This window comes from Zingiber officinale, chromosome 5B (assembly GCF_018446385.1).
Source record: "Zingiber officinale cultivar Zhangliang chromosome 5B, Zo_v1.1, whole genome shotgun sequence".
Taxonomy (NCBI): Eukaryota; Viridiplantae; Streptophyta; class Magnoliopsida; order Zingiberales; family Zingiberaceae; genus Zingiber; species Zingiber officinale.
The window spans coordinates 136,333,215-136,357,723 of record NC_055995.1 but is presented as its reverse complement, the minus strand read 5'-3'; the positions used below and the strand labels follow the sequence as shown (position 1 = coordinate 136,357,723).

The window sequence follows — 24,509 nt, the reverse complement described above, 5'->3', positions numbered from 1 at the left end:
TGCCTATAAAAGTTGTTGGGTAAATTTGTTGAAAATGAAAATTCATACTTATTTCATTAAAATCTTAAAAGTTTGAACTATTTTAATAATTTAATAATTACATAAAGATTTCTTGTTATATATATTTTTTTCTCCCCTAATTTCTTAACTTTAGTAAGAACCATGACTCTATTATTCTACATCGCCTCCCGTCCCAAAGCTGAAAGCGAAAGCAGCCACAGAGCAACAACAGCGGCAGCACAAAGCGAGAAAAGCTTCCCCGCTGTCGGTCGGTGATGTCTCGTCTCTTACGCGGAGCAAGCCTCGGCCACGCCAACGGCACCTCCTCCTCCTCCGTCGCCATGGCTCCCTCCTCCTCCGACCTCCCCTCTCCCTTCGGCTCCCTCGGCGTCACCCTTTCGGACGCCGATCTCCGCGAGACCGCCTACGAGATCTTCGTTGCATCCTGCCGTACAACCGGCTCCAAGCCACTCACCTACATCCCCCAGTCCGAGCGGACGCCCCCATCTTCCACCCTCTCCTCCTCCTCTTCCTCCTCCGCCGCGACGCCTTCCTCTCTGCAGAGGTCGCTTACCTCCACCGCTGCCAGCAAGATGAAGAAGGCTCTCGGGCTCAAGTCGTCCTCGGGCAAGAAGGCGAACCCCGGCAAGGAGACCACCCCCTCCAAGCCTGCGCGGAAGCCCGCCACGGTTGCTGAACTCATGAGGTTGCAGATGGGGGTTTCCGAGCAGACGGATTCGCGGATCCGGAAGGGATTGCTTCGGATTGCAGCCGGGCAGGTGATCTTCTCTCTTCCGAGCAGACGGATTGCTTCCGAACCAGTTGCTCTCAACCACTTCCTCATTGTCATTGTACTTTTTGATTTTTATCAACTGATCTGACTTGTTTAAGTGATAGAACAAATGGTGAGTTTCCACGAGCTTTATATAATTTATCGAAAGTATCAGCTGGAGATCTGAGTCTGTGGATCTAGTTGCGATTTATTGAAACTAGATCATAGATCTAGGGGTACCCCTCTTGCATGTTAAATTTTCTCATTCTTCTTTGGTTTCCTTCTGATCCAGTTGATCTGAACATCTTGCGTTCAGCCCAAATTACCTTTTCCAAAAATTTAATTTTGAATCCTGACTCCATGAGTGGTTTACTTTATTTTCTTGATTGATATGTGTGCGGTGTTGGATGTGCTTATGTGATTAAATGTATTCACTATGATCTTTTATGCTTCTGCTGTTTCAGTTTTCATCCTTACTTCCTAACTCTGGAAAAAAGTGTTTATTGAGTTGGTATCCATACAAGAATAAAATGAGATGATAGTTTTGTACACATATCACCAGTAGAGTATTGTCGCTGCTTGGAATGTTTGCTTTTTATGGTCATTTTCTTACCTTTCATGGAGTTCAATGGCAGAGCAAGATCCACGTAGCTAACTCCATATAGTGGTGGAAATTGCCGATGTTTCTTATTTTGTAGTTTACTTCACTTCATAATTTTGTAGTACATTAGTCCTCAAACAAAGAATTTCAACAGTGAACAGACTGGTTTGGTAGCCCTTAGCGGTCTGTAAAGGATTTCCTGCTTTTTAACTATATAATTGCCTATTGATAGACAAGATATGATTTTGTTTTATTATGACCTGGAAAAAAAGAACAAAGAACAGATTTTAGTTCAAATCTATATTGACAAGATTTCTACATATCTAGATGCCAAATGATAATACAATGCTTCAAATTTTCATCTAGGCTTTTGACTGGCACTGACAGTTTCACCTAGTAAAAGGAACTAACTAGTTTATTGAGGTTGTATCTTTCCTTGGAGTTGAACTTTTTGATATAGGTTGGAACCCAATGGCCAAACTTCTATATCACGAATAATATTGTTTAATTTCTATGCCTCCCTATTTTCCTGACATCATGCCGACATGGTTTGTTTATCTGTACTGATTTTATGCAGATGCCATATCGTTCAATAATTTGTAAATATTCTGTTTACTTGGTATCTTTTAACTTAAGTTCATCGTAATAGCTTGGGAAGCGCATGGAGTCAATGGTTCTACCTCTAGAATTATTGCAGCAATTCAAGGCTTCTGATTTTCCAGACCAGCATGAATATGAAGCCTGGCAGCATAGAAACTTAAAGGTTCTTGAGGCTGGTTTACTAGTGCATCCTCTCGTTCCAATAGAGAAGTCAGATGCTTCAGCACAACGGCTTAGACAAATCATACGTGGAGCGCATGACAAGTTGCTTGAAACTGGAAAAAATTCAGAGTCAATGCAAGTGTTACGTAGCGCTGTTATGTCCCTTGCCTGTAGATCCCCTGACAGATCTGCCTCAGATTGTTGTCACTGGGCTGATGGTGTTCCTCTCAATCTTTACCTTTACCAAATGTTGCTGGAATCTTGTTTTGATGTCAGCGAGGATGGCTCAATCATCGAGGAAATTGAGGAGGTTTTAGAGTTGATAAAGAAGACTTGGGTCATCCTTGGTATAAACCAGATGCTTCACAATCTCTGCTTTACTTGGGTATTGTTTCACCGGTTTGTTACAACTGATCAAGTAGAAATTGATCTGCTGCTTGAATCTGATAATCATATGGCTGATGTTGCAAAAGATGCAAAAACAACAAAAGATCCAGGTTATTCAAAGATTCTGAGTTCAACTTTGAGTTCCATATTGGGGTGGACGGAGAAAAGACTTCTTGCTTACCATGATACTTTTAATGCTAGTAACATTGAATTTATGCAAGGTATCCTATCATTAGGATTATCTGCTGCGAAGGTGTTGGTTGAAGATATTTCCAATGAATATCGGCGTAAGAGGAGGGAAGAGACTGATGTAGCGCGTAATAGAGTTGATACTTATATCAGATCATCACTTCGTACTGCTTTTGCCCAAGTAAGATCTTCTCAAGTTTGTATTTAGCTCTCTGGGCATGCTTACTTCTCTTTTGCACATGCCTTCATCACTAGTTTAATACATTGGGTAGACGAGTATGAATCAATCATTTAAACCACGTTCTGCTTAACAGGCCATGCTCCATACAGGAAATGACAATATTCCCTGCTCATTAATCCAAATTCCATAGTTCCCATGCAAGAGAACAGTCAATAATACATTCTCGTGTTTTATCTCGATGGAATAGTTAATAAATGGTTGGTTTGTGTTCATGAAATCACACTGCCCTATTAATTATCATTCCTTTTATTTTGTGCAGAAAATGGAACAAGCAGACTCCAGCAGGCGATCTTCAAAGAACCAGAACAATCCTACTCCTGTTTTGTCCATCCTGGCAAAGGACATTGGTGAACTGGCAAACAAAGAAAAAGAATTGTTCAGTCCAATATTGAAGAAATGGCATCCGCTTGCTGCAGGTGTTGCTGTTGCTACACTACATTCTTGTTATGGAAATGAACTAAAGCAGTTCATATCTGGTGTTACGGAACTTACGCCTGATGCAGTTCAAGTACTTAGAGCTGCAGATAAGCTAGAGAAGAATCTTGTGCATATTGCAGTTGAAGATTCTGTTGACAGTGAGGATGGAGGCAAGTCACTAATCCGGGAGATGCCACCTTATGAGGCTGAATCCGCGATTGCTAATCTTGTTAAGGTGTGGATCAAGACAAGAGTAGACAGGCTAAAGGAATGGACTGAACGAAACTTTCAGCAAGAGGTTTGTCTTTTGTTTAACATATGTGCGAAATATTCCTTGAAGGTTGTAAATTTTGGTTTAGCATTGGTTTTTATTCATGGTTAGACCAACACCACTTATGATAGGAATGAATACACACATTGATTGTTCCAGTGTCCAATGTTTCTCCAACTTCATACCATTCTGTGGAGCATCTTGTTCATGGGAGAATTGAGAGGGGAAGAACAGTTGAATAAGTTGGATATGTGAATATCTACACTATATGTGTAAACCTCTTACATAGCAACCCAATGAATATGACATGAAATCTATTTATTCTAAGAGTACTCTTCAAGCTAGAGCACAGATATCAGTCGTCTAACTTGTTACATGGCATAGAAAAAAATGTCTTATTGAGTGATTTGGTGAAATTACTATATTATATTCATTATCACCTCCCTATCTGGTTGCAGATATGAAATTGGGTAAAAGACTTTTCAATTAGTCTCATGTATTTGGAATTCAGCTACAAGGATCTTGTTCCTCCATTGATCTCATGCAATAATAAATCAATAGAAATATTCAGATCCCTTAAAACCACTTTAATTACAGCAGTGGAATTTTCTATGATCTTCTCTATTCCTTGCACCTTTAAGTTTAATTGATTCAACTTAATTATTCTTGGTATAGGCATTTTATTTACATTTATTTTTATTGTCACCTGACATTACCATCTTAGCATATCTTCTTTTTTGCAATTCTTTTCCCTTTTATATGTGACACTTTCTAATTACCCACCTCTTTTTTTATTTATAAAAGTGTACTCTCATTGATAAAGTGTGACATGTCTCACCATAACCATATAAAATGTTTATTCATGACAATCACAAAATCTCTAGAAACTCTTCTCCATTTCCTTCTTGTTGAATAATTGATCCAAGATATCTATATTCTTGTGTGAAAGGCTGATGACATCTACCTGGAATTTTTTATTAACAATTCATAACTCTGTTTCCTATCTTTTAGTAGGGTTTTCAAATGCAGGATTTGCTTTTCTGGTTGTAAATAAACTGTTGCCCAGTTAATCATATTTTATCAACTTCATTTCTCATATTGGATGATCAATATTGTATTTTCAAACATTGCTGCAGAACTGGAACCCAGGAGCAAATAGGGAGAACTGTGCTCCTTCTGCAACTGAAGTTCTACGGCTAATTAATGAGACACTCGATGCCTTTTTTCAACTGCCTATACCAATGCATCGAGACTTACTTCCTGATTTGTTGGTAGAAGTTGATAAAAGTCTACAACACTATGCGATAAAGGTGAAGTCTGGATGTGGTAAGTGCCATGTAAACTGCAAATTAGTTGAATTGGCTGGAGGTAGTATTAGTTGGTAAGCAATAGGTTTCTCCCTCTGTTTAGGTACACGAGGAAGTTTTATGCCTGCATTGCCTGCCCTGACCAGATGCGAAGTTGGTTCGAAACTGTGGAAGAAAAAAGAGAAGCCACAGAATTTGCCAAAAAGGAGATCGCAGGTTGGATCAAGAGATAGTGATTCTTTTGGTCTATCACATCTATGTGTTCGCATGAATTCACTTCAGTACATACGGACAGAGTTAGAGAATCTAGAGAAGAAAATAATAACTTGTTTACGGAATGTCGAATCAGCACAAGCAGATATAACAAATGGGTTAAATATCAGTTTCCAACTTACTCTAGCCTCCTGTCAGGAAGGAATTCTCCAACTATGTGAGATGACAGCTTACAAAGTGATCTTCCATGACTTGAGTCATGTTCTCTGGGATGCCTTGTACATGGGTGAGATTGCTTCTTCAAGAATTGACCCTTTTATAACGTCACTTGATCCTGTGCTGGAGACTATATCCAGTACTGTGCACAACAGGGTAAGAAACCGTGTCATAACTGCACTTATGAAATCCTCTTGTGATGGATTTCTGCTGGTTGTCCTAGCCGGTGGGCCAATGCGTGTGTTCTCCCGTCAAGATGCACAGATAATCGAGGAAGATTTTGGCTCCCTGAAGGAGATGTATCTGGCTGGTGGGGATGGATTACCTCAAGAACTGGTTGAAAAAGCTTCATCACAAGTGAAAAATGTGCTGCCTCTGTTCCATGCTGATACTGAGAGTCTCATTGAGCGATTCAAGCGTTTGATCGCTGAGACAAATGGCGCTTCACTCAAATCAAGGTATCCACTGCCTCCAACCACAGGGAACTGGAGCCCTACAGAGGCCAATACTGTTTTACGGGTGTTATGCCACAGAAACGACGAGGCTGCCACAAGGTTCTTAAAGAAAACTTACAACCTTCCTAAAAAGCTGTAACCTCTCACTGTGTTTTTGGAAGGTAACTGTTGCTAGCCGTTTAGATTTTTAACGAAGATGTCCCAACTATATTCCTCATTCAGATAAATTTGATTTCTGCATTCTTGCCACTATTATGCAGAAGATATGCGCTGGTTTTGACATTTCAAGGGCACCCCTTATGTCCCTGACCTGCACCATATGATTTACTTCTGTGATCCATTCGAGACCAATGGTGATGATGCAGCAACTAGATGATTGACCAGGTATAAGTTTGGCACATTTATATGGTTCTTTTCGGTTAACTGTGATGTTCCTAAGGGTAGGATGTCTATACCACATTTAGTTGTATTCTTTCTGTCTAGTTACAACGACATTGTACCTCATTGTTTTGGTTCCTAATATGGTTTTCTCTAGCTTTGTAATCTATGCTTTGATAAGTTAAAAAGATCAACTGTTTGTGAAAAAGTGGCATCATATGTTCGATTTAGTAGCCCACACTCCTGTGTTATGTGCTGTTATATATGTACTGCATTGCAGCTGGAGATTGTGTTTGCAAATGACTATCAGATGATGGAATATTGTTTTTGATACAAAATCAGAAAACCCCCAACTTGAACCAATTTATCTGACTTTTGAGTTAGAAGAAACAGCTAGAATGTGTTCCAAGAAACCATCCATTGATGTGTATATCCAGAAACTGATTCTTTTTATTCTCTTTGTTGTCTTTGGATCAATGTTCATTCTCTACCTGTGAAAAAGGACTATCACCATTCCTCATGCCTTGTTCAGCAACAGTATCATTTGCTTTTGAGTTTAACTTGTTAGAAAGTAAAATCATGATTACTTAGTTTAATATAGTCATCAACTACAGAGAAATTTAGAAGTTTGCATTTGTTGTGAATTAACAAGGATAATTTGTTGTGAACCAACAGCGAGAATAACAAGAGAATGCATGAGTTTGCATTTGTTGTTTACTGACATTGTGATGAACTCATCTGATTACAGAGTTGTGAACTAACAAAAAGAACTTACAAGTTTGTATTTGTTGTAAGCTAACGAAGAGAATTTATAATTGGGTGTATGCAGTAATATTGTTGGGTTAATACATCTTACATAGAGTCTTGTAGTGGTTAGCGCATGAGGTGCTATCGACTTGAGGTTTGGGGTTCGAATTAATGTCTACCTCGTGCATCAGTAACTATTTCAACAAATGTCATCTATTGTATTTCTTTAATTTATTTGTAATACTCATCTTAACTTGTGAGATAAATTTAGGGTTCAGTTTATTCAATAGGTGAATCAGAGAGACGATCTAACTTTAGGATTAGTCGGGCAAAGCCCGGACTTGTCTTAAATGGAAAATTAAAACTCAATGCGCAGTCATGTTGCATGATAAACAACATGAGCATCCTCTCTTCTTCCTTGCGTGAGTTGGGAAGGCCATACGTGGCCTCCTCCATTATTATAGCTTACAGCAATCTTAAACAGAGAATCGAATTCCCATGAAACAGGGCCAGTGGCACAGAGGCCTCACTGGGACTGCTCAAGCTCCAGGTACTGAGAGTGCGAGGCAGCAAGGAGAGCCGCTCCGACGCCAGAGCCATCGTTCGCCATCTTGATGACGACCGAATCCGTGGCCTCTTCTCCTAGCATCTCCTTCACCGTGCACTGCACCGTCGCACTGACCATTGCGTAATGCTCGTAAAGTCCACCGTCCATCGCAATAACCGTCCTCGGAACGCGACTCCCTTCCTCCCCTGCATCATCACGGCCAACTTTCTTCATGATGCCGACGATCCCGGCGGCAGCTAAGCATCCGCTGCGTCTCGCGACGACCTCACATATCTGAACCACCACTTTTCTGACTCGGAGAGAAGTGCTCGATATCTGGAACTCAAAGGCAAACACGGATTTTGTGATCAAGCGGATATCGAAATCTATGCAACAATGATGATCGTACCCCCAATTCATCTTTCAGTTTTGTCCCAACAACATCAAGATCGGATGATCTATCATGATGCATGGCAGACATCACCGGAGTCCTGCAAATATCTCATTCAAAATTTGTAGAAATCTGCATAAGCAAAGTCATACATATACCTCAGTACGAATGGAACTAGTAGTTTTTCAGGCACAGTCTCTCCGAAAAGGGCAGCTTCCTTGGCCAATCTCAGGAGAATTCTTCGTACTATCTCTCCCAAGTACATTCCGGAGATCAACTTCTCGTAAATCTGCCATTGCCGGACGTCGTGAAGCTCGAATTTTACGATCGAAATAAGTCAGGCCATGTCGGCGAGTCTCACCTGTTCACCGGGGTTCAAGCTCTCATCGTCCAATGCTCGATCATATTCTGTTACAGGTAGATGAGCTGAGCTAAAATTTCCCCACTCCATATTGATAACCTAGATGATCAGAAAAAAAAAACAGGTTAATAAACAAACAATTCAAGTGTGTGCTCGATGTTTTCGTATGTTTAATTTCTCACCATGTCTCCTGATTTGGGCAAGAGTCCACGCCATTTAGGAATCGCCTCGGCTCGCTCTACGTAAGCTGCATTCGTGCCGGTGCCCAATATCACTGCGGCAACTACATCTTCATCATGGTATCTCCCTCCGGCCAACGTTCCGATCGTATCGTTAACCTACACCGAAAGAACTACTCGTCGAGTTCATCACACAAGGAATTGCTAACCAAGAGCAAAGAACTCACCAAAGCCGACACTCGCATATTAAGGCCTTGTCTCTCCATGGCCCTGGCCAATTCAGCCACCACATCTTCCCCTACCTGCAACATCGACAAGGCCATCAACTCAACCTCATCGATATGCACGATTGCTTCGGAGAGGTAGATGGAGGTTTAGATTACCGTGGCATCGATATTGAAACCTTTTGTCCATTTAACAAGAGTGCCTGATCCTATGGAGATTTGCCTCACCGGAAAAGAAAAGGTGAAGCCGAGCTCCCTCTGTCTACCGACAGGAAGGTGATAGTCTTCGCCTTCAGAAGCGACGAACCGCGCTAAAGCCGAAGCGATAAAATCAAACAGTTCCTAGAAACATGGAGCAGAGGAATTTAGATGTTCTACAAATTGAAGGAGAAAAAGAATACAACTTTTTAAGCATTTCAGTTACGTCTGAGCCTCCAGTCATGAGTTGTGGAGGAATTGAAACCTCCTCGAATTCTTGCTTGACAACTCGGCCCTCCTTCCCTCCGAGTTGCACTCGCAGGACCCGGAAGTTGGTTCCGCCAAGGTCCAATGCATAGAACAGTCCTGTCTCATCCCTGCAAGAGTAAGATTCCAGGAGTTTTGTATCTTGTGTTAAGCTTATTTTTTTACTTATCGAGCTCGTTCAAGTCTGAATGGGAAAATGATAGCGTAATTCTTCAGAGAAAGGAAAACGACAGTTCACAAATGGCAAAAATGGGCAACTTTTTGTGGATTTGGGAAAGGAAGAGACGGGCGAGCGGGAGGTTACCCGGTGGGAAGGTTGTCGACGTAGCTGATCAGCATCTTCAGCTTGGTGCCGCCCTCGGAGGCGAGTCCGGCGTGCATCTCCACCGCCATCGCGTCCGCCACCTGCCGCAGTTTCTTGATGGGCGTGGCGCAGCTCTCCTCGAGCTCTCTCACCACGGCTTCGACGTGAGACCAGAGGACGGAGCTCTGCGCCCGCTGCCCCGCGACGAGGGCCGTCACCGCGCACGCCGCCGCCGCACAAGTCACCGCCGTCGCGACCGCTCCCTTCACCATCGCCGAGGAGGCAGTTTCTCCGACGAGCCCGGCCCGGGACGATCTAAGAACAGCAGCAAGATGGGATTTTGGTGATGTCGTGAGCCCTTTTCCACCCTGATTAGGATCGAGAAGTGGAAAAGGAACGATCTTGGAGGGAGAACAGATTCTTAAGCTGGAATTTAATTTGTTCTGCACAAAGGAAGAGCCAGCAAGCAAAATCAAGAACAATTTTCAAGATGCCCCCTAGCATTTAATAATATTTTTTAAAATGCTACCCGATATTCCATTAATACCTTCTAAACTATTTTCATGTTGTCAAAAATAAAATAAGTATTTTAACATTTTAATATCAACAATTAGGCTTTCGCACCCACTTCAAATTGTTATTTTTCTTCGATTTAATTGATTAATACGTGTTAAACATTCTTTTGAAGGTTCCAACTCAATTAATTACACAAGAATCTCTTTTAATTCTATTTTTCCAACCATCATCTCCTATATTTTCATTAGGAACATGCATTCTCTTTAGAACAAAACTTCCAATTTTTTTTTCTTTAGCAATTATTTTTAATCTAACAGCTTTATAGATCAACAAGTCACATTCCACTTCCAAATAAAAAATAGGCCCACCTCAAAAGCTTCCATTCCCTTAACCATCCAAGCATAACTTATAGGGGCTAAAATAAATAAATACAAACTTTGTGGAGCAAGAGCATCAAGGAATTAGCCACTTCACCCTTGATGATATAAAGTTTAGACTATGACATTTATAATATCATTTTAATTGACAAGGAATTAAAATAAACCTACCTTATTCTTTGATAGCAATATAGAAAGATATCCATCATGCTTTTGAGCATCTCAATACCACTTTCATTGGCCTTGATAGGCCTCCATGCCAACCCTAACTAAACTACTTGATGTGTCAATAAGCCTAAACTTCTCCGTCTCTTAAAGAAAAAGTGATTAGGCTTGGATACCAACTAAAAAAGAGTGATTGCTTTTTTTTATAGTGTTAACCTCTTTTTATTCCTTAACATGTGCTTATATAATAAGCTCAACATCCACTTCATTTTAAAGATTAGCTTGTTTAGTATTATGACTCAATGAAGTACGTAGAATCACGCAATGTATTGGTGTGAAATATTGATATAAGCACAAACGCAATTTGTAAAATAGTTTAGTTGCATTGATTGAATTGATTCAACTTTTGTCGGTGCAATATTTCAAATGCTTTCACCTTTCTCCGATCTTAAGCTATGTTTACATTTCATTGATGGAAAATAATGGAAGGAAATCAAATAAGTTTGACAAAGATAGAAAATGAGTTTTTTTTTAATTTATCTAGATAATTGTGGGAAAGAAGAAAAAACATACTTTTTCTTATACTTTGTTCAAATAGAATGGAAATTGATACTAATTACTACAATGTGTAACAGCTACAAGATATTTACTACAACACGAAAACAAACCTTACTTCCAATGTTATTATAGTGAATTCAACTGAGCATTCTTCCACTCAGTCTTGAGCTTCTGACCTTCTTTGGATAAATAATAGAAAGAAAATGTCAGATAGGCCATTCCATTCTCCTGGCTATTTTTCAGTATCTTTTAGGTTCAAAGTTTCAATGAATCTCTCTGTCTTTAAAGAACTCAAAGTGCTTAGCAAGCTGTTCACGTCCACATCCTATAATAAAAGGCTCTAACTTAACAATACCCACCTCGACTAGCTGCCTTCTCTGCGAGTTGTCAAGCTCCTATGTATGATTGACTATCAAATATCAAATTGAATCTTTACTCAGTGGCGGCTATAACTTGAGAAATCGGATATATCATTTTAATCAAAATTATTATATACAAAATATTATTATATTAAAATATTATTTATTAACTTGGTCAAAATTATTTAAGCTTTATTAAAATAATTATAACTAAACTTTAAAATCTTAATATCTAAATCTTACCTTTTTTTTTTGAATATTATTATATCAAAATATTTTATTACAAACTTAGTCAAAGTAATTTAAATTTTATCACAATTATTTTAAAACCATCAAAATCACTATTTACAACTACTTCAACTATAATTAACTACTACAATAATGTTAAAAGTATAGATACTCTCATAATAAAATAAAAGTTTTTTTTTAAAAAAAAATCTTTTAATAATTTACCTAGTTTAGAGTATCATACCAGTTTACCTATCTAAAATGTATAATTTAAGAAAAAAATTTATTTTATTAAATTTGAATATTCAATTTTCACTACCCTATTTAAAATTTAGGATAAAATCTTTAAATATGATATCTGATATGAATGAGCTTACGACATCCTTATCCTTTATAATTTTACCTTAAAAAAAACCCCTCCTTTTAATTTTGCTTCAACTCTAAAATAACGGACCAAATACTGAAATGGTCTCGATATCCAAGCATCGGTTGGTTTGGGCTAACGGACCGTGTTCGGATTAGGGCACCGGTAGTGTTCTTTTTGCAATTTTATCCCTAAATCTTATCCAAATTTCCAGACAGACGCCCCCAACAAACATTGCCTTGTTCATAAGATACGGAATGAATATATGCATGTTGCGAAGATTCTTCTTTTTAAAAATATTATCGTTTTCCAATAAATCTCACATCACCAAGCCAAATTTATTCTAGTGAGCTAGACAAGTTGCCTGCTAATTGAAGTTGATTGCATGGTTGATTATACAACGGAATAAAGTTGACCTCAGATGTTGCAGACTCCACGGTAGCTAGCCTCAGAGGAGTATCAGTTCAAATATTTTGAGCAATACTCTCTTGCTGATGGTCCTTCAGTATGATCAGATCGTCTCCTTGGATGGATTTAATTGTTAGCGCATGAGATGTTATCATAATAAGATTTAGTATTCGAATCTCAATAAAGCCAAGATAAATATTTTCCTTATATACTAGTCATTATTCCAAAGGTTAGTAGTCGTCTGTGATTTACGTCCTCCGTGTTGATCTTGGGACGGGTTGGCGGAGGCACTGGGGGTGAGCATATTCACCTTCTGCCACAATTCAGTATGATCAGATCGCCCTCGGGGTTATTGTGTAACGATAAGGTATTCAGGTTATTACCTAAGTAAGTACCCGTGGTTCGAACCTTAACTATGATAAATTTGTAAGAATTTTTTCTCTAAATGGGACACGCAACTAAAGAATGTTAGACTCCTGGACTGCACACTACGAGTGTTTCCCGATTTATCCTGATGATCGGTAGGAAACTTTCGTGAGATCGGATCGATCATCCCAGACTCGACGTTACCTGATTAATTATTATTATTTTTTTTCCATTATCATCAGATCTCATGAGTGCTACAATAATGTAATTTACATTAGTGCTTGCTACATCACCACTCAGGTCTCGTGATTACTCGCTATCTAGTTAGAGGGAGATCTAGACAAAAGAACACAAGTATGCAAAAAGGCATGGTCAACAAAAGAACACAAACTTTTGTTTGTATCATATACCTTGGTGCACAAAGGTATATTCAACAATCTCTAATGAATAATAAAAATATAACCCTGGGAATTTATTCACTAGAAATTACTTCTAAATTGTACAATATTAGATGTAACCCTGTAGAAAGTATATTACAATGTCTTATAGCCCCTCATATGGATAAGTTAGTAAGTTCAAACAAGGTGCCATGTCTCATAATTTCAATGTCAGACTCAAATTTTCTAAAATATATATATCTCATAAGCCCTTCCACTCGGATCCGTTACGAGGATGAGTCATAAAAGACCTCTATTATTGGAGAAGAAATAGGGATAACTAATAAATAGAATTTTTATTTAATTTTATACCAAAAGTTATGTGTTGACCCTGTGTGCTGTATACAATTGGTCCCATAATTATATGTTGAAAGGTAAATTATGAAATCGAACAGGTCATCACATAGAAAACTATTTTCCAATCAACTCTGTAACGATCGAATCAACTCCACCCTGATCAGTACCTCACCAAGAGGCAATGCTCCTCACACACCCCCTCATAGCAATCCTCCCACAAAGACAATAAGTATTTTTTTTTTAAAAAAAAATTGGTATATCGATAATACCAAAAGATCGATCAAACAATTTATATGAACGATATGAATTTAATCATACCAAAAATAATGTATATCGAAATTTTTGTATATAAAAATTTGGTATACCGAAACTTCGGTATATTAAATTTTCGATATAATTCTTTTATAAATTATTTAGTGGTGTTTGATTTTAAAATAAAAAACTCAATGCTCTCCAATATTCCCCCACTCTCCCCTCGCTACATCGTTAACTTGGTGTCGTCCTCATAGATGAGTCCGGTGTGCATCTCCACAATCATCATGTCCGCCACCTATCTTAGTTTCCTGATGGGCGTCGCACAACTCTGTTTGAGCTCTCTCACCACGGCGTCGACGTGAGCCTAGCAAATGGAGCTCTGTGCGTCAATTCTCCCCACATTGGCAAGGGGGAGCGTGGACGTTCTCGATAGTTCTCAGTAATGTTTTCGGTAGATAACACTAGTGTTGGTTTTCAAAATCTAGCACTGCAAAATAATTTATAAAAGAATTATACTGAATTTTTGGCATGCTGAGACATCGGTATTCTAAATTTTCAGTATATAAACACTTCGGTATACCAAAATATAGCTATACCAAATTTTTGGTATAGTTAAATTTCATACAGTTTATATCAAAATTCTAGATTATCCCATTCCTATAGTAGAATCAATCAGTTTTAAGTCCCATTTTAATTACTAAACCCTAATCCAGAAGGTCATGTGGATTTCAATCTCTCAAATGCAGTTGTCCACAACAAAGCTCAGTCCTCTCAGATTCTAGTCTTCGACGGCAGAGTTTAGTCCTCTCAAATTCCAGTCGCCAATAGCAGAGGTTATTCCAGTCCTCCGATTCTAGTCCGCAGGTAAGATATCTACAAGATCTGGGAGGTCGTGAAGTTTCTCACGGCCGCAACGCCTGTCCACCTAAGGGCGGCCACGCTCGACCAAAGGTCACTTGAGGCTGCCTTGCTGGGACACGAGGTCGTCTGCGACCGCCTCGCTCGACCTTGTGGTCTGCTCCCAACTACACACGACCAAAAAGTCGCTCTTGGTCACCCTAGTGGGGGGAGGGGTTGCGGTGATAATCGGCGATGATATCTTCAGTAGTGGGGGAGCATTGGGGGACTGGGTTGAGGGGGAGCGAAATTCACTAGAAAACTGTTGAGTTTTGAGTTTAATTCAAAGTATTTTTCTTGGTTTTAGTTGTTATGGTAATGCATATGTGTATGCATTTAGTCCCACATTGCTAAGCCAAGAAGGTTGGAAGAACTTATATATGTAGCCCTTCCATCCTTGTTTAGCAATGTTAAGGGGACCTACACGCATGCACGGGTCGAACTCAAATCAGGTGGTTTCGGGGGGTTCGAGCCAGAAATCTATAAACCGAGCGCGACGCACGAGCGATCATCGCGCGCAAGGGGGATGCAAATCTCCAGCTCGTGGGCTTCACACTCATAGGCGACCTGGTTTGTTTTTGCCAGCCTTTTCGCTGGCGAAAGCAGTGGCATTGGTTCGCTCGCGAAGCAGTGCTACTGCTTCAGGGTGAATAAATACCTGCGCACTCAAGCAGTATTATTCATTCACTCTCAAGCAGTCTACTTTCTCTCCTTTCCTCTCTGTGTATGCGTGCACTGTCTTCTTCTTTTCCGAGAGTTTTTCCTTGTCCTGAGGCTTGGTTTCCGCCTTTTCCGAGAGTTTTTCCTTGTCTTGAGGCTTGGTTTCCGCCATCTGAGGTTGAGTCCGAGTGCGACGTTCGTCTTGGAGTGCACCTACGAACGACGCGAGTGGTTGTCGGATCTTGGGAGAATTTTACCAAAGAGCCTTTGCACCGTGGGCGGCAATAAATTCTCTAAGGACAGTCGGCACGCTGACGCTTCAACCGGAAGATATCAATTTCTGAATCTTATTCTTTTATTTACCTGTTTATTGCATGCTTACTATTTTGGTGCAATTTACTACCGTGCTAGTACTCTCCTATCAAACAACAATCTTAGAGAATTTATTGTAAACATCAATAGACATGATGAATGATAGGGTAACGGGGTCTGATGAGGCTAACGCCAGACCCGAGAAATTTTTCGGGCAAAACTTCAGATGTTGGCAACAACGGATGAAATTTTGGCTTACTACGCTAGGGCTATTCTCCGTTATAGAAACAGATCCTCCTTCACCTGATGAAGAGGAACTTGCTTATAGTGTTGCCTTACAGAGGTTTAAGCAAAGGGATTATCTCTGCTATGGGAGATTCCCTGCAGTCTTGGAGAGATATAGTGATGCTAGTTGGATAGCTGACACTGCCGAGTGTAAAGACGTTACTGGTTATGTCTTTATACTTGGAGGCAGTGCAGTTGCTTGGAGGTCTATTAAACAGACGATTATAACCCGTTCTGCATCTGAGGTAGAATTGTGTGCTTTGGATACCACAGTAACTGAAGTTGATTGGCTTAAGGGTCTTCTTTTTGAAATTCCCTTGATGATGAAGTCAATACCTTCTATTTCAATACACTGTGATAATCAAACAACAATAGCTCAGATTAGAAGTCCCAAGTATAACCAGAAACAGAAGAGACATGTACGAATAAGATTAAAGTCTATTCGTGAGCTAGTGTCTCTTGGAGTGGTGTCATTGGACTTTGTAAGTTCAAAGGACAATATTGCTGATCCACTCACTAAAGGACTTGATTCTGAGAAAATCAAGAGATCCAGTAAGGGAATGAGACTGAGGCCTATCCTGGTTTCACCTATAGCGGCAACCCAACCTATCTGATTGGAGATCCCAAGAAATAGGTTCAATGTTGTATAAACAAGTTATAAGGGTGAACCGTAAGCATCAAATTGATTGAGATGTAATCTCATAGTCTCTTCCCTGGATAGATGCTTGACTGCTAGTAAGGATGAGCTTAGGAGTTCTTAATGAGTTCAAGGTCTTAATGACAGGATGCTCGAAGTACATCCTTGGAGAACTCGCCTATGTAAGTGTAACTGTGTGGCCGCAGTGTGGGGGGTCTAGGCAACTCTCCTTAGCACTTATGAAACAAGATTCGGTGGTATGGCCATAATGCACCAACCCAGAAGGATTCAACCGTCGACCGTGATGAGTTGTTACCAATTGATTTTCACATATAAAAGGTTTAAGTTCAAGACTGAGTTCACTTCAAACTTATGTGAATAAGATTGATGTACTTAGGTAAAAATTCAAACCGGAAGGTATTTTCACTAAAAGCTCATTGCAACCAAGCCTCAGGACAAGTCTCTGTTTTTCGACCAAAATAATTTGAATTAGTGGGGGATTGTTGAGTTTTGAATTTAATTCAAAGTATTTTTCTTGGTTTTAGTTGTTATGGTAATACATATGTGTATGCATTTAGTCCCACATTGCTAAGCCAAGAAGGTTGGAAGAGCTTATATATGGAACCCTTTCATCCTACACACATGCGCGGGCCGAACCCAAATCAGGTGATTTCGGGGGGGGGGGGGGGGGGTTCGAGCCGGAAATCCATAAATCGGGCGCGACGCACGCGAACATCGCGCGCAGGGGGGGGTGAAAATCCCCAGCTCGTGGGCCTCACGCTCAAAGGCGGCCTGATTTGTTTTTGCCAGTCTTTTCGCTGGCGAAAGCAGTAGCATTGGTTCTGTCCGGCGAGTGAAGGAGGGAACTGACGCTTTGGTTCGCTCGCGAACCGTTAGTTCTGTCCCGACGTTTTGGTTCACTCGCGAAGTAGTGCTACTACTTCAGGGTGAAAAATACCTGCGCACTCAAGCAGTATTATTCATTCACTTTCAAGCAGTCTGCTTTCTCTCCTTCCCTCTCTGTGTATGCGTGCACTGTCTTCTTCTTTTCCAGGAGTTTTTCCTTGTCCTGAGGCTTGGTTTCCGCCATCTGAGGTTGAGTCCGAGTGTAACGTTCGTCTTGGAGTGCACCTACGAGCGACGCGAGTGGTTGTCGGATCTTGGAAGAATTTTACCGGAGAGCCTCTGCATCGTGGGCGGCAATAAATTCTCTAAGGATAGTCGGCACACCAACCCTTCAACCGGAAGATACCAATTTCTGAATCTTACTCTTTTATATACCTGTTTATTGCATGCTTACTATTTTGGTACAATTTACTACCGTGCTAGTACTCTCCTATCAAACAACAAAAACTTCGTCTTTGTCGTGTTTAATAATTTATATTTATCAATAAGAAAAAGGTAGATATGCTACCTTGACGACCTGCTAGTGTCGACCCATAGATATGGAAGGAGATAAATACAAATACACCTGTGTTAGGCGCATAGTGGGGCACCTTGTCACTTGCAAGTGCACGCTTGATGAAAAAGATGACAAGTCAAATTATTGCTACTGGAGGCTTTGCCACTTGGCATTTGTTTGGGTAGAATACGAAAGAAAAAGGAAATAATATTAAAATATTTATAAATAATATGGTTTTAAGACATTTTATAATTTATTATTTATTTATTCGAGTAACCATAAAAAATAATACTTTTGTCGGAGAAGACATTGACGATTGAGTGCTATCTAAATATTATCTACCGAAAATTTAATGCCTCAATGCTACCAGCTACTTCTCTTAGAGCTAATATTTACGGTCATGTGTTCAAAATCCTAAAATGTTCCCCACTTTCTTCTCACTAAAAATAAGTGAAGGAATATTTGATAGATACCTTTTAAAATGGGATGTGTAGTTTTAGGTCTAATTTTTCATTTTAAACATTGATTTAGCCCCTCTCCACCCTAGTCAATTTTTATTCGATAAACTCCACCCCAGTCCGAATCCCACCGATAAGCAATAATTCTCACGCTTCCCATCGCGACAGTCCCTCCTTGCCAAGCCACCGAAGCAACATTTATAACTGTCCCTCCTGCTGAGCCAATGATCCCCTCCCCCGTCACCGTAGTCCTCCTGCTGAGGAGATCGTCGTCGCATCCCCCCCCCTCCCCTCCTTGTCTAGGAGATCGTCGTCGCAGTCCCCTCCACTGAGGAGATCGTAAGGCCCACTCCCCCCTTCGCACCGAGGAGATTGTCACTATAGTTTCTCCACCGAAGAGATCGACACCATACCCCCCCCCCCCCCCCCAACCGAGGAGATCGTAACGGCCATTACCCCCTCCTGCTGAGGAGATTGTCGTCACAGTCCCCTCCACCGAGGAGATCATAACGGCCATTGCCCCCCTCCCCACGCCAAGGAGTACGAGTCTTAGAGAGTCGACATCATCATTCTCTTCTTAGTAATCATCTTGACAGCCACTTTAGTGGTGATCCCTGACCCTAATTTGTGTCTATCCGATCAACACTGCCCAGTCTATACCCAGCAAGAAGCAATGCTCCCCACACTCCCCCTTAAAGCAATCCTCCCGCCAAGGCAATAGTTTTTTTCTTTTAGAATTTCGAGATAACAAAAATATCAAAATACCGAATAATTTTGATATGAATGGTATGGAATTTAAACATACTTAAAATTCAGTATCATTCTTTTATGATAGTGCCAGATTTTAAAAACCAACATCACTATAGTGTTATTTATCGCTGTCTATAATGATATCTACTGAAAATTTTATGCCTTCGTGCTACTAGCTACTTTCTTAAGGCTAACAATTGCCCTCATGTGTTTAACATCCCAAAATAATCCCCTTCGCCTTCTCTCTAAAACAGGTGAAATACTATTTGGTAGATACTTTTGAGATGGGATGTGTGGTTTTATGTTAATTTTTTTTCACTTCAAACACTTATTTAATCCTCCTACACCCTAGTTCGTTTCTATCCAATCAACTCCATCCAATTCGAACCCCATTGAGACGCAATGATCCCCACTCTTCCCCTCACCCTCCCCCGCCCGCCTGAGGTAATAGTTATAACCATCCCTCTCGCCTAGATAATGATTTCGAAGCTCTCCCTCGTTGTAGTCCTCCCGATGAAGCAAATTTTTTTTCTTTTATAATTTTGATATATCAAAAATAACAAATAATTTTGATATGAATAATATGAAATTTACACATACCAAAAATTCATTATACCAAAAATTTGGTATAATTATTTAGTTGTGCTCGATTTTGAAATCAACACCACTATAGTGTTATCTACCAAAGACACTGTCGGAAGCTGTTTGGAACGTTATCTATCGAAAGTTACCCTCATGTGTCCAAAATCCCAAAATGTTCATCGTCACTTTCTTCTTCCCTCTAATATAGGTGAAACACTTTGGTGAATACCTCTTGAAATGGGATGTGCGATTTTATGCCTATTTTACTTTTTTCACTTCAAACACTTATTTAATCTCTCTCTATCCCAGTCCATTTCTGGATCAACTCCACCCTAATTTAAACCCCCACCGAGAGGTAATGATCCCCACACTCCCCTTCTAGTAGTCCCACACTCTCCCTTCGAGGCAATAGTTATAACTATCACTTCCGATGAGGCAAAGATCCCCAAGCTCCCTCTCACTGTAGTCCCCCCAATGCACCCCACTCTCCCCCTCACTGTAGTCCCCCCAATGCACCCCACTCTCCCCCTCACTGTAGTCCTCCAAATGCTTCCCATGCTTCCTCCCATACCCCATCAAGGAGATCATCACTGCCCCCCCCACCCAAAAAAAAAAAAATCGAGAAGATTGTTATGCCTCCATACTGAGAAGTACGAGTCTAAGAGGGATGCCAACATCATTCACGTCTTAGTCAACATCTCAGTAGTCACTTTAGAGGTGAACCCCGACCCCAGTCTATGTATATCCTATAAACTCCACGACAATCCGTACCCCACCGAGAGACAATGCTACTCCCTCTCCCCCTCACAACAATTCTTCCGCTGAGGCAATAGTTGTTTTCTTATATAATTTTAGTATTTAAAAAATATTAAATCAAACAATTTTGATATACCAAAAATTTGGTATACCAAAAATTCAGAATAATTCTTTTATAAATTATTTAGTAGTGTTGAATTTTAAAAACTAATACCACTGTGGTGTTATCTACCGAAGATGTTGATGGGAGCTATCTAAAATGCTATCTACCAAAAATTTGATACCTCCACACTACCAACCACTTCTCTTATGGCTAACAGTTACCCTCATGTGCCCAAAATCCCAAAATATTCCCCATCACCTTTTTTTCTCTAAAACAGATGAAGCACTACTTAATGGATACCTTTTGAAATGAGATGTGCAATTTTATGTCTATTTTTCACTTCAAACACTGATTTAACCCCTCCCCTCTCCCCTCCACCTCAATCTGAACCCAATCAAGAGGCAATGATCTCCACACTCCCTCTCGTAACAGTCGCCCTAGCGGAGACAACAATTATAACCATCCCTCCCTCTGAGATACTAATCCCCAAGCTCCCCCCTCCCCATACTGAGGAGATCGTCATTGCTATCCCCTCCGTCAATGAGATCATAATACCCTCCCCGCTGAGGTGTATGAGTCTAAGAGGGTCGACAACATCATTCTTGTATTAGCCACCATCTCGACGCCACTTTAGTAATGATCCCCGACCCTATTCTGTGTCATCGAATCAACTTCACCTCAGTTCGTACCCCATCGAGGCAATAATTCTTTTCTTTTATAATTTTAGTATATCGAGAATACTAAAATACCGAATTATTTTGATATGAACGGTATGAAATTTAACCATACCAAAAATTTGGTATATTGAAGTTTTGGTATACCGAAAATTTGATATAATTCTTTTATAAATTATTTAGTGGTGTGCTAGATTTTGAAAACCAGCAACACTATGGTGTTATCTACGAAAGATGTACCAGAAGCTTTCTAAACGTTATCTATTGAAAATTTGATACCTCCGCGCTGTAGGATAGTAGGCATGTGAGAGAGTGGTGAATCATGTGATTTTAGTCATTTGTCATAATCAAAATTCGAGTTTGATTATCAGTGCTAACCGTACCAATACACACTACCAATTACTTCTATTAGGGCTAAAAATTACCCTTATGTTCGAAATCTTAAAATATTCCCTATCGCCTTCTCTCTAAATAGGTGAAGCACTATTTGATAGATACCTTTTGAAATGGGATGCGAAGTTTTATGTTTAGTTTTTTTTTTCACTTCAAACACTTATTTAATCCCCCTCTACCTCGGGGCTGAATCCTTTGGTCCGCATTTTGCAGATCAGGGAATGGTCCACTTACATGCACTAGTGAGAATTGATGGTCCCCACCTATTTTACAGGTGGAGACCATCAATCCCCACCAATACATGCAAAGAGATCATCCTCTGATCCATAAAAGCGGACTAGACGATCTCAATTGCCTCTACTATATTCTGTTTCTATTCGATCAACTCCACCCCTATCCGAACCCCGCCGAGAGGCAATAATCCCCATGCTCTATCTCATTGTCCCCCTCCTCCACCGAGACAATAATTATAACCATCCCTTTCGCCGAGACAATGATCCCCAAGGTCTGCCTTGCCATAGTCCACCTAATGACCCAAAGCTCTACATGCTCCCCCTCGCCACAGCCCGCCCCCAGTTAAGGAGCTTGTAACACCCCCTCAACTTAAGAGTACGAGTCTAAGAGGGCCAATAGCATCATTCTCATCTTAGTCAGCATTTCAGCATCCATTTTTGCTCTGATTCCCAACCTCTATCCGATAAACTCCACCTAAGTCCTTAGCCACTAAGAGGCAATGATACTCACTCACTCTTAATTTCTCAACCGAGTAATTGTTATTTTAGAGATATCAACTAATTTAGTGTCTCCCTTTGAATTATTGAACTTGAGTTATGTTTAATTAAGATTAATTAAGTTTTAGTCAAAATTTAATTAATTATAATTTACATTCAATTTAAGTTTTTTTATTTTAAATTAATTAAGTTGGTTAAATTGTCCTTACGATCTAAATTTTATTTTAATTTTAAATTTATTAAATTGTTTGAATGATCTGTTTAAAAAGATTATATTTAATATTTAGATTTTTATTAATTTTAAATTTTAAATTATTTAAATTATCTTTCTTTAAAGATTTATCTTTAATGTTTAACTTTTTATTAATTGTTAATTTTGAATTTGCTAGATTTGGTTTTGATTTTATTAAAGTGTTTAATTTATTCTAATATTTTTTTATCTTTTATATTATTAGTTGAATTTATTAAATTAGTTTTATGATTTATCCTTAAGATTTTTTATTAAATTATTTTTATTTTAGATAGAAATTTCTAGATTGATATTATCTAGATTATCAAATATTTTATTAAGAAATTTATTAATTTTATCTATATCTATATTGAGTTTGTCAATTTTAACATTTGAATTTTTAGATCTAAATTATTATTTAAATTTTTAGATGTATTTAAATTCAAATTTTCTTAATTAATTACAACTAAAGTTTTATTAATTATTTTATTTTATTTTATTTTTTTTATTTAATTAAATCTAAATTTCTCAAATTTTATGAATTAATAAAATCTAAATTATTTAATATGTTTACAGGAGTATTTTTATGAATATCTAAATTAGCATGCAGATTTATAGAAATTGTTTCTAAACTATCATGTACATTACTTAAATTACTATTGATAGAGGTATTTTGATAAATATTACTAACTTTAAGTGCGAGCCCTAATTTTATAGGTTTTTTTGTTGGTTGGAACTCACTGTTTGAATTTGACTTTAATTTGATCCTTTAGTTTTAATAGATCCTTATGAAGTTTGGTTAGGTGAGTCCAGAACTTGTAAGCATCTTGGTGTTCTCCAATTCTGCACGTAATTTCGTTAGGTAATAAACTTAAAATTAAACTTATTACCTTTGTGTTTTCTTCTATGTCTTGATTGGATCGCCTTAGTGTTATGCCACAATCGAAGGCATTCATCATTACAAAGCATTCCTTTGATGCTTCCATACTATGTTGTAGTCCATTTCGTATAGAGGTGGTTCATTGACATTTCGCCCGATTATCTCTTTATGCTCCATTTTTCTTGCACAACACAATTAAAAAGAAATTCCAAGACTAGGTCTTGGGATAAGTAGTGTAGGAGAATGATAAGTATAAAAAGAAACTTAATTGGTGTTGCACCAATTTAGAGTATTTTGCAACGTGAAAAGCTTGTCCAAAAGAGATGATTGTACCAACTTAAACTAGGTCGAAAAGCTTAATACCCACTACAAGAAAACAAGGCTTCAGAGACGAAAAATTTCGTTTCTGAAAGTCATTTTTCTGTCTCTAAATAATGTTTGAAACAAAATATTTCGTCTCAAAATTCCGTTATTGAAAGCCCCGTAGCTAATTTTGAGACAGAATTATTCTGTCTCTAATTTCATAAACAGATTGAAAAATCATTTATATATCTGTTTTTAATTTGACCAAATGAAATTAATTTCAAATATAAATCTCGTCTCTAATTTTGTTTTAAATCCATTATTAGTCTGTTTCAAATTATATAACAAATATAACTTTAATCAGTTTATAATTCGTTTGCAATCCTGTTTATAAATTTGTATATAAAATTTGTTTATAATTTTGTTTTAACTCTTGCATTAGTCTGCACAAATTATATATTAAATATAATTTTAATCTATTTATAAATTTATTTATAAATTCATATATATATTTCATTTCTAATTTTGTTTTAAATATGTTATTAACCTATCTCAAGTAATATATCAAAAATAATTTTAATTTGCTTATAAATCTATTTACAAAATTCATATTTAAATTTATCAATAATTTTTTAATATATTATATTTTTATTTTTTTCATCTACATATTATTTTAGTAGAAACAATCACACATTTTAAA

The 24,509-nt window shown here is 38.6% G+C and overlaps 2 protein-coding genes across 3 annotated transcripts; one reads left to right on the top strand and one right to left on the bottom strand.

Annotated features, from left to right (window-relative positions):
* Window positions 1-152: 152 nt before the first annotated feature.
* Window positions 153-6,374, top strand: LOC121986226 (protein unc-13 homolog). 2 transcript variants are annotated; one of them, XM_042540092.1, is made up of 6 exons: window positions 153-779; window positions 2,023-2,892; window positions 3,212-3,667; window positions 4,777-4,966; window positions 5,051-5,992; window positions 6,095-6,374. In XM_042540092.1, exons 1-5 carry the CDS (start codon window positions 276-278, stop codon window positions 5,968-5,970), a joined length of 2,940 nt encoding a protein of 979 aa, XP_042396026.1. In that variant the 5' UTR covers window positions 153-275; the 3' UTR covers window positions 5,971-5,992; window positions 6,095-6,374. The 2 variants fall into 2 exon arrangements, with proteins under 2 accessions (XP_042396026.1, XP_042396025.1); XM_042540091.1 differs by having other exon boundaries at window positions 6,092-6,374.
* Window positions 6,375-7,269: 895 nt separating this feature from the next.
* Window positions 7,270-9,846, bottom strand: LOC121986225 (hexokinase-2-like). Its single transcript, XM_042540090.1, has 9 exons — window positions 9,428-9,846; window positions 9,083-9,233; window positions 8,818-9,000; window positions 8,662-8,736; window positions 8,438-8,593; window positions 8,256-8,354; window positions 8,053-8,183; window positions 7,913-7,994; window positions 7,270-7,839 (listed from the first exon to the last, which is right to left on the bottom strand). Exons 1-9 carry the CDS (start codon window positions 9,697-9,699, stop codon window positions 7,483-7,485), a joined length of 1,506 nt encoding a protein of 501 aa, XP_042396024.1. The 5' UTR covers window positions 9,700-9,846; the 3' UTR covers window positions 7,270-7,482.
* Window positions 9,847-24,509: the final 14,663 nt, after the last annotated feature.

Bases quoted from the DNA above. Each gene is read 5' to 3' on its own strand.
- LOC121986225 (XM_042540090.1), bottom strand. From the start codon at position 9,699: ATGGTGAAGGGAGCGGTCGCGACGGCGGTGACTTGTGCGGCGGCGGCG. The intron at 8,737-8,817 runs GTAATCTAAACC...TCGATGTTGCAG, and splicing joins GTTTCAATATCGATGCCACG to GTAGGGGAAGATGTGGTGGC. The intron at 8,184-8,255 runs GTGAGACTCGCC...CGGCAATGGCAG, and splicing joins GCTTGAACCCCGGTGAACAG to ATTTACGAGAAGTTGATCTC.
- LOC121986226 (XM_042540092.1), top strand. From the start codon at position 276: ATGTCTCGTCTCTTACGCGGAGCAAGCCTCGGCCACGCCAACGGCACC. The intron at 780-2,022 runs GTGATCTTCTCT...TCATCGTAATAG, and splicing joins TTCGGATTGCAGCCGGGCAG to CTTGGGAAGCGCATGGAGTC. The intron at 4,967-5,050 runs GTAAGTGCCATG...CCCTCTGTTTAG, and splicing joins AAAGGTGAAGTCTGGATGTG to GTACACGAGGAAGTTTTATG.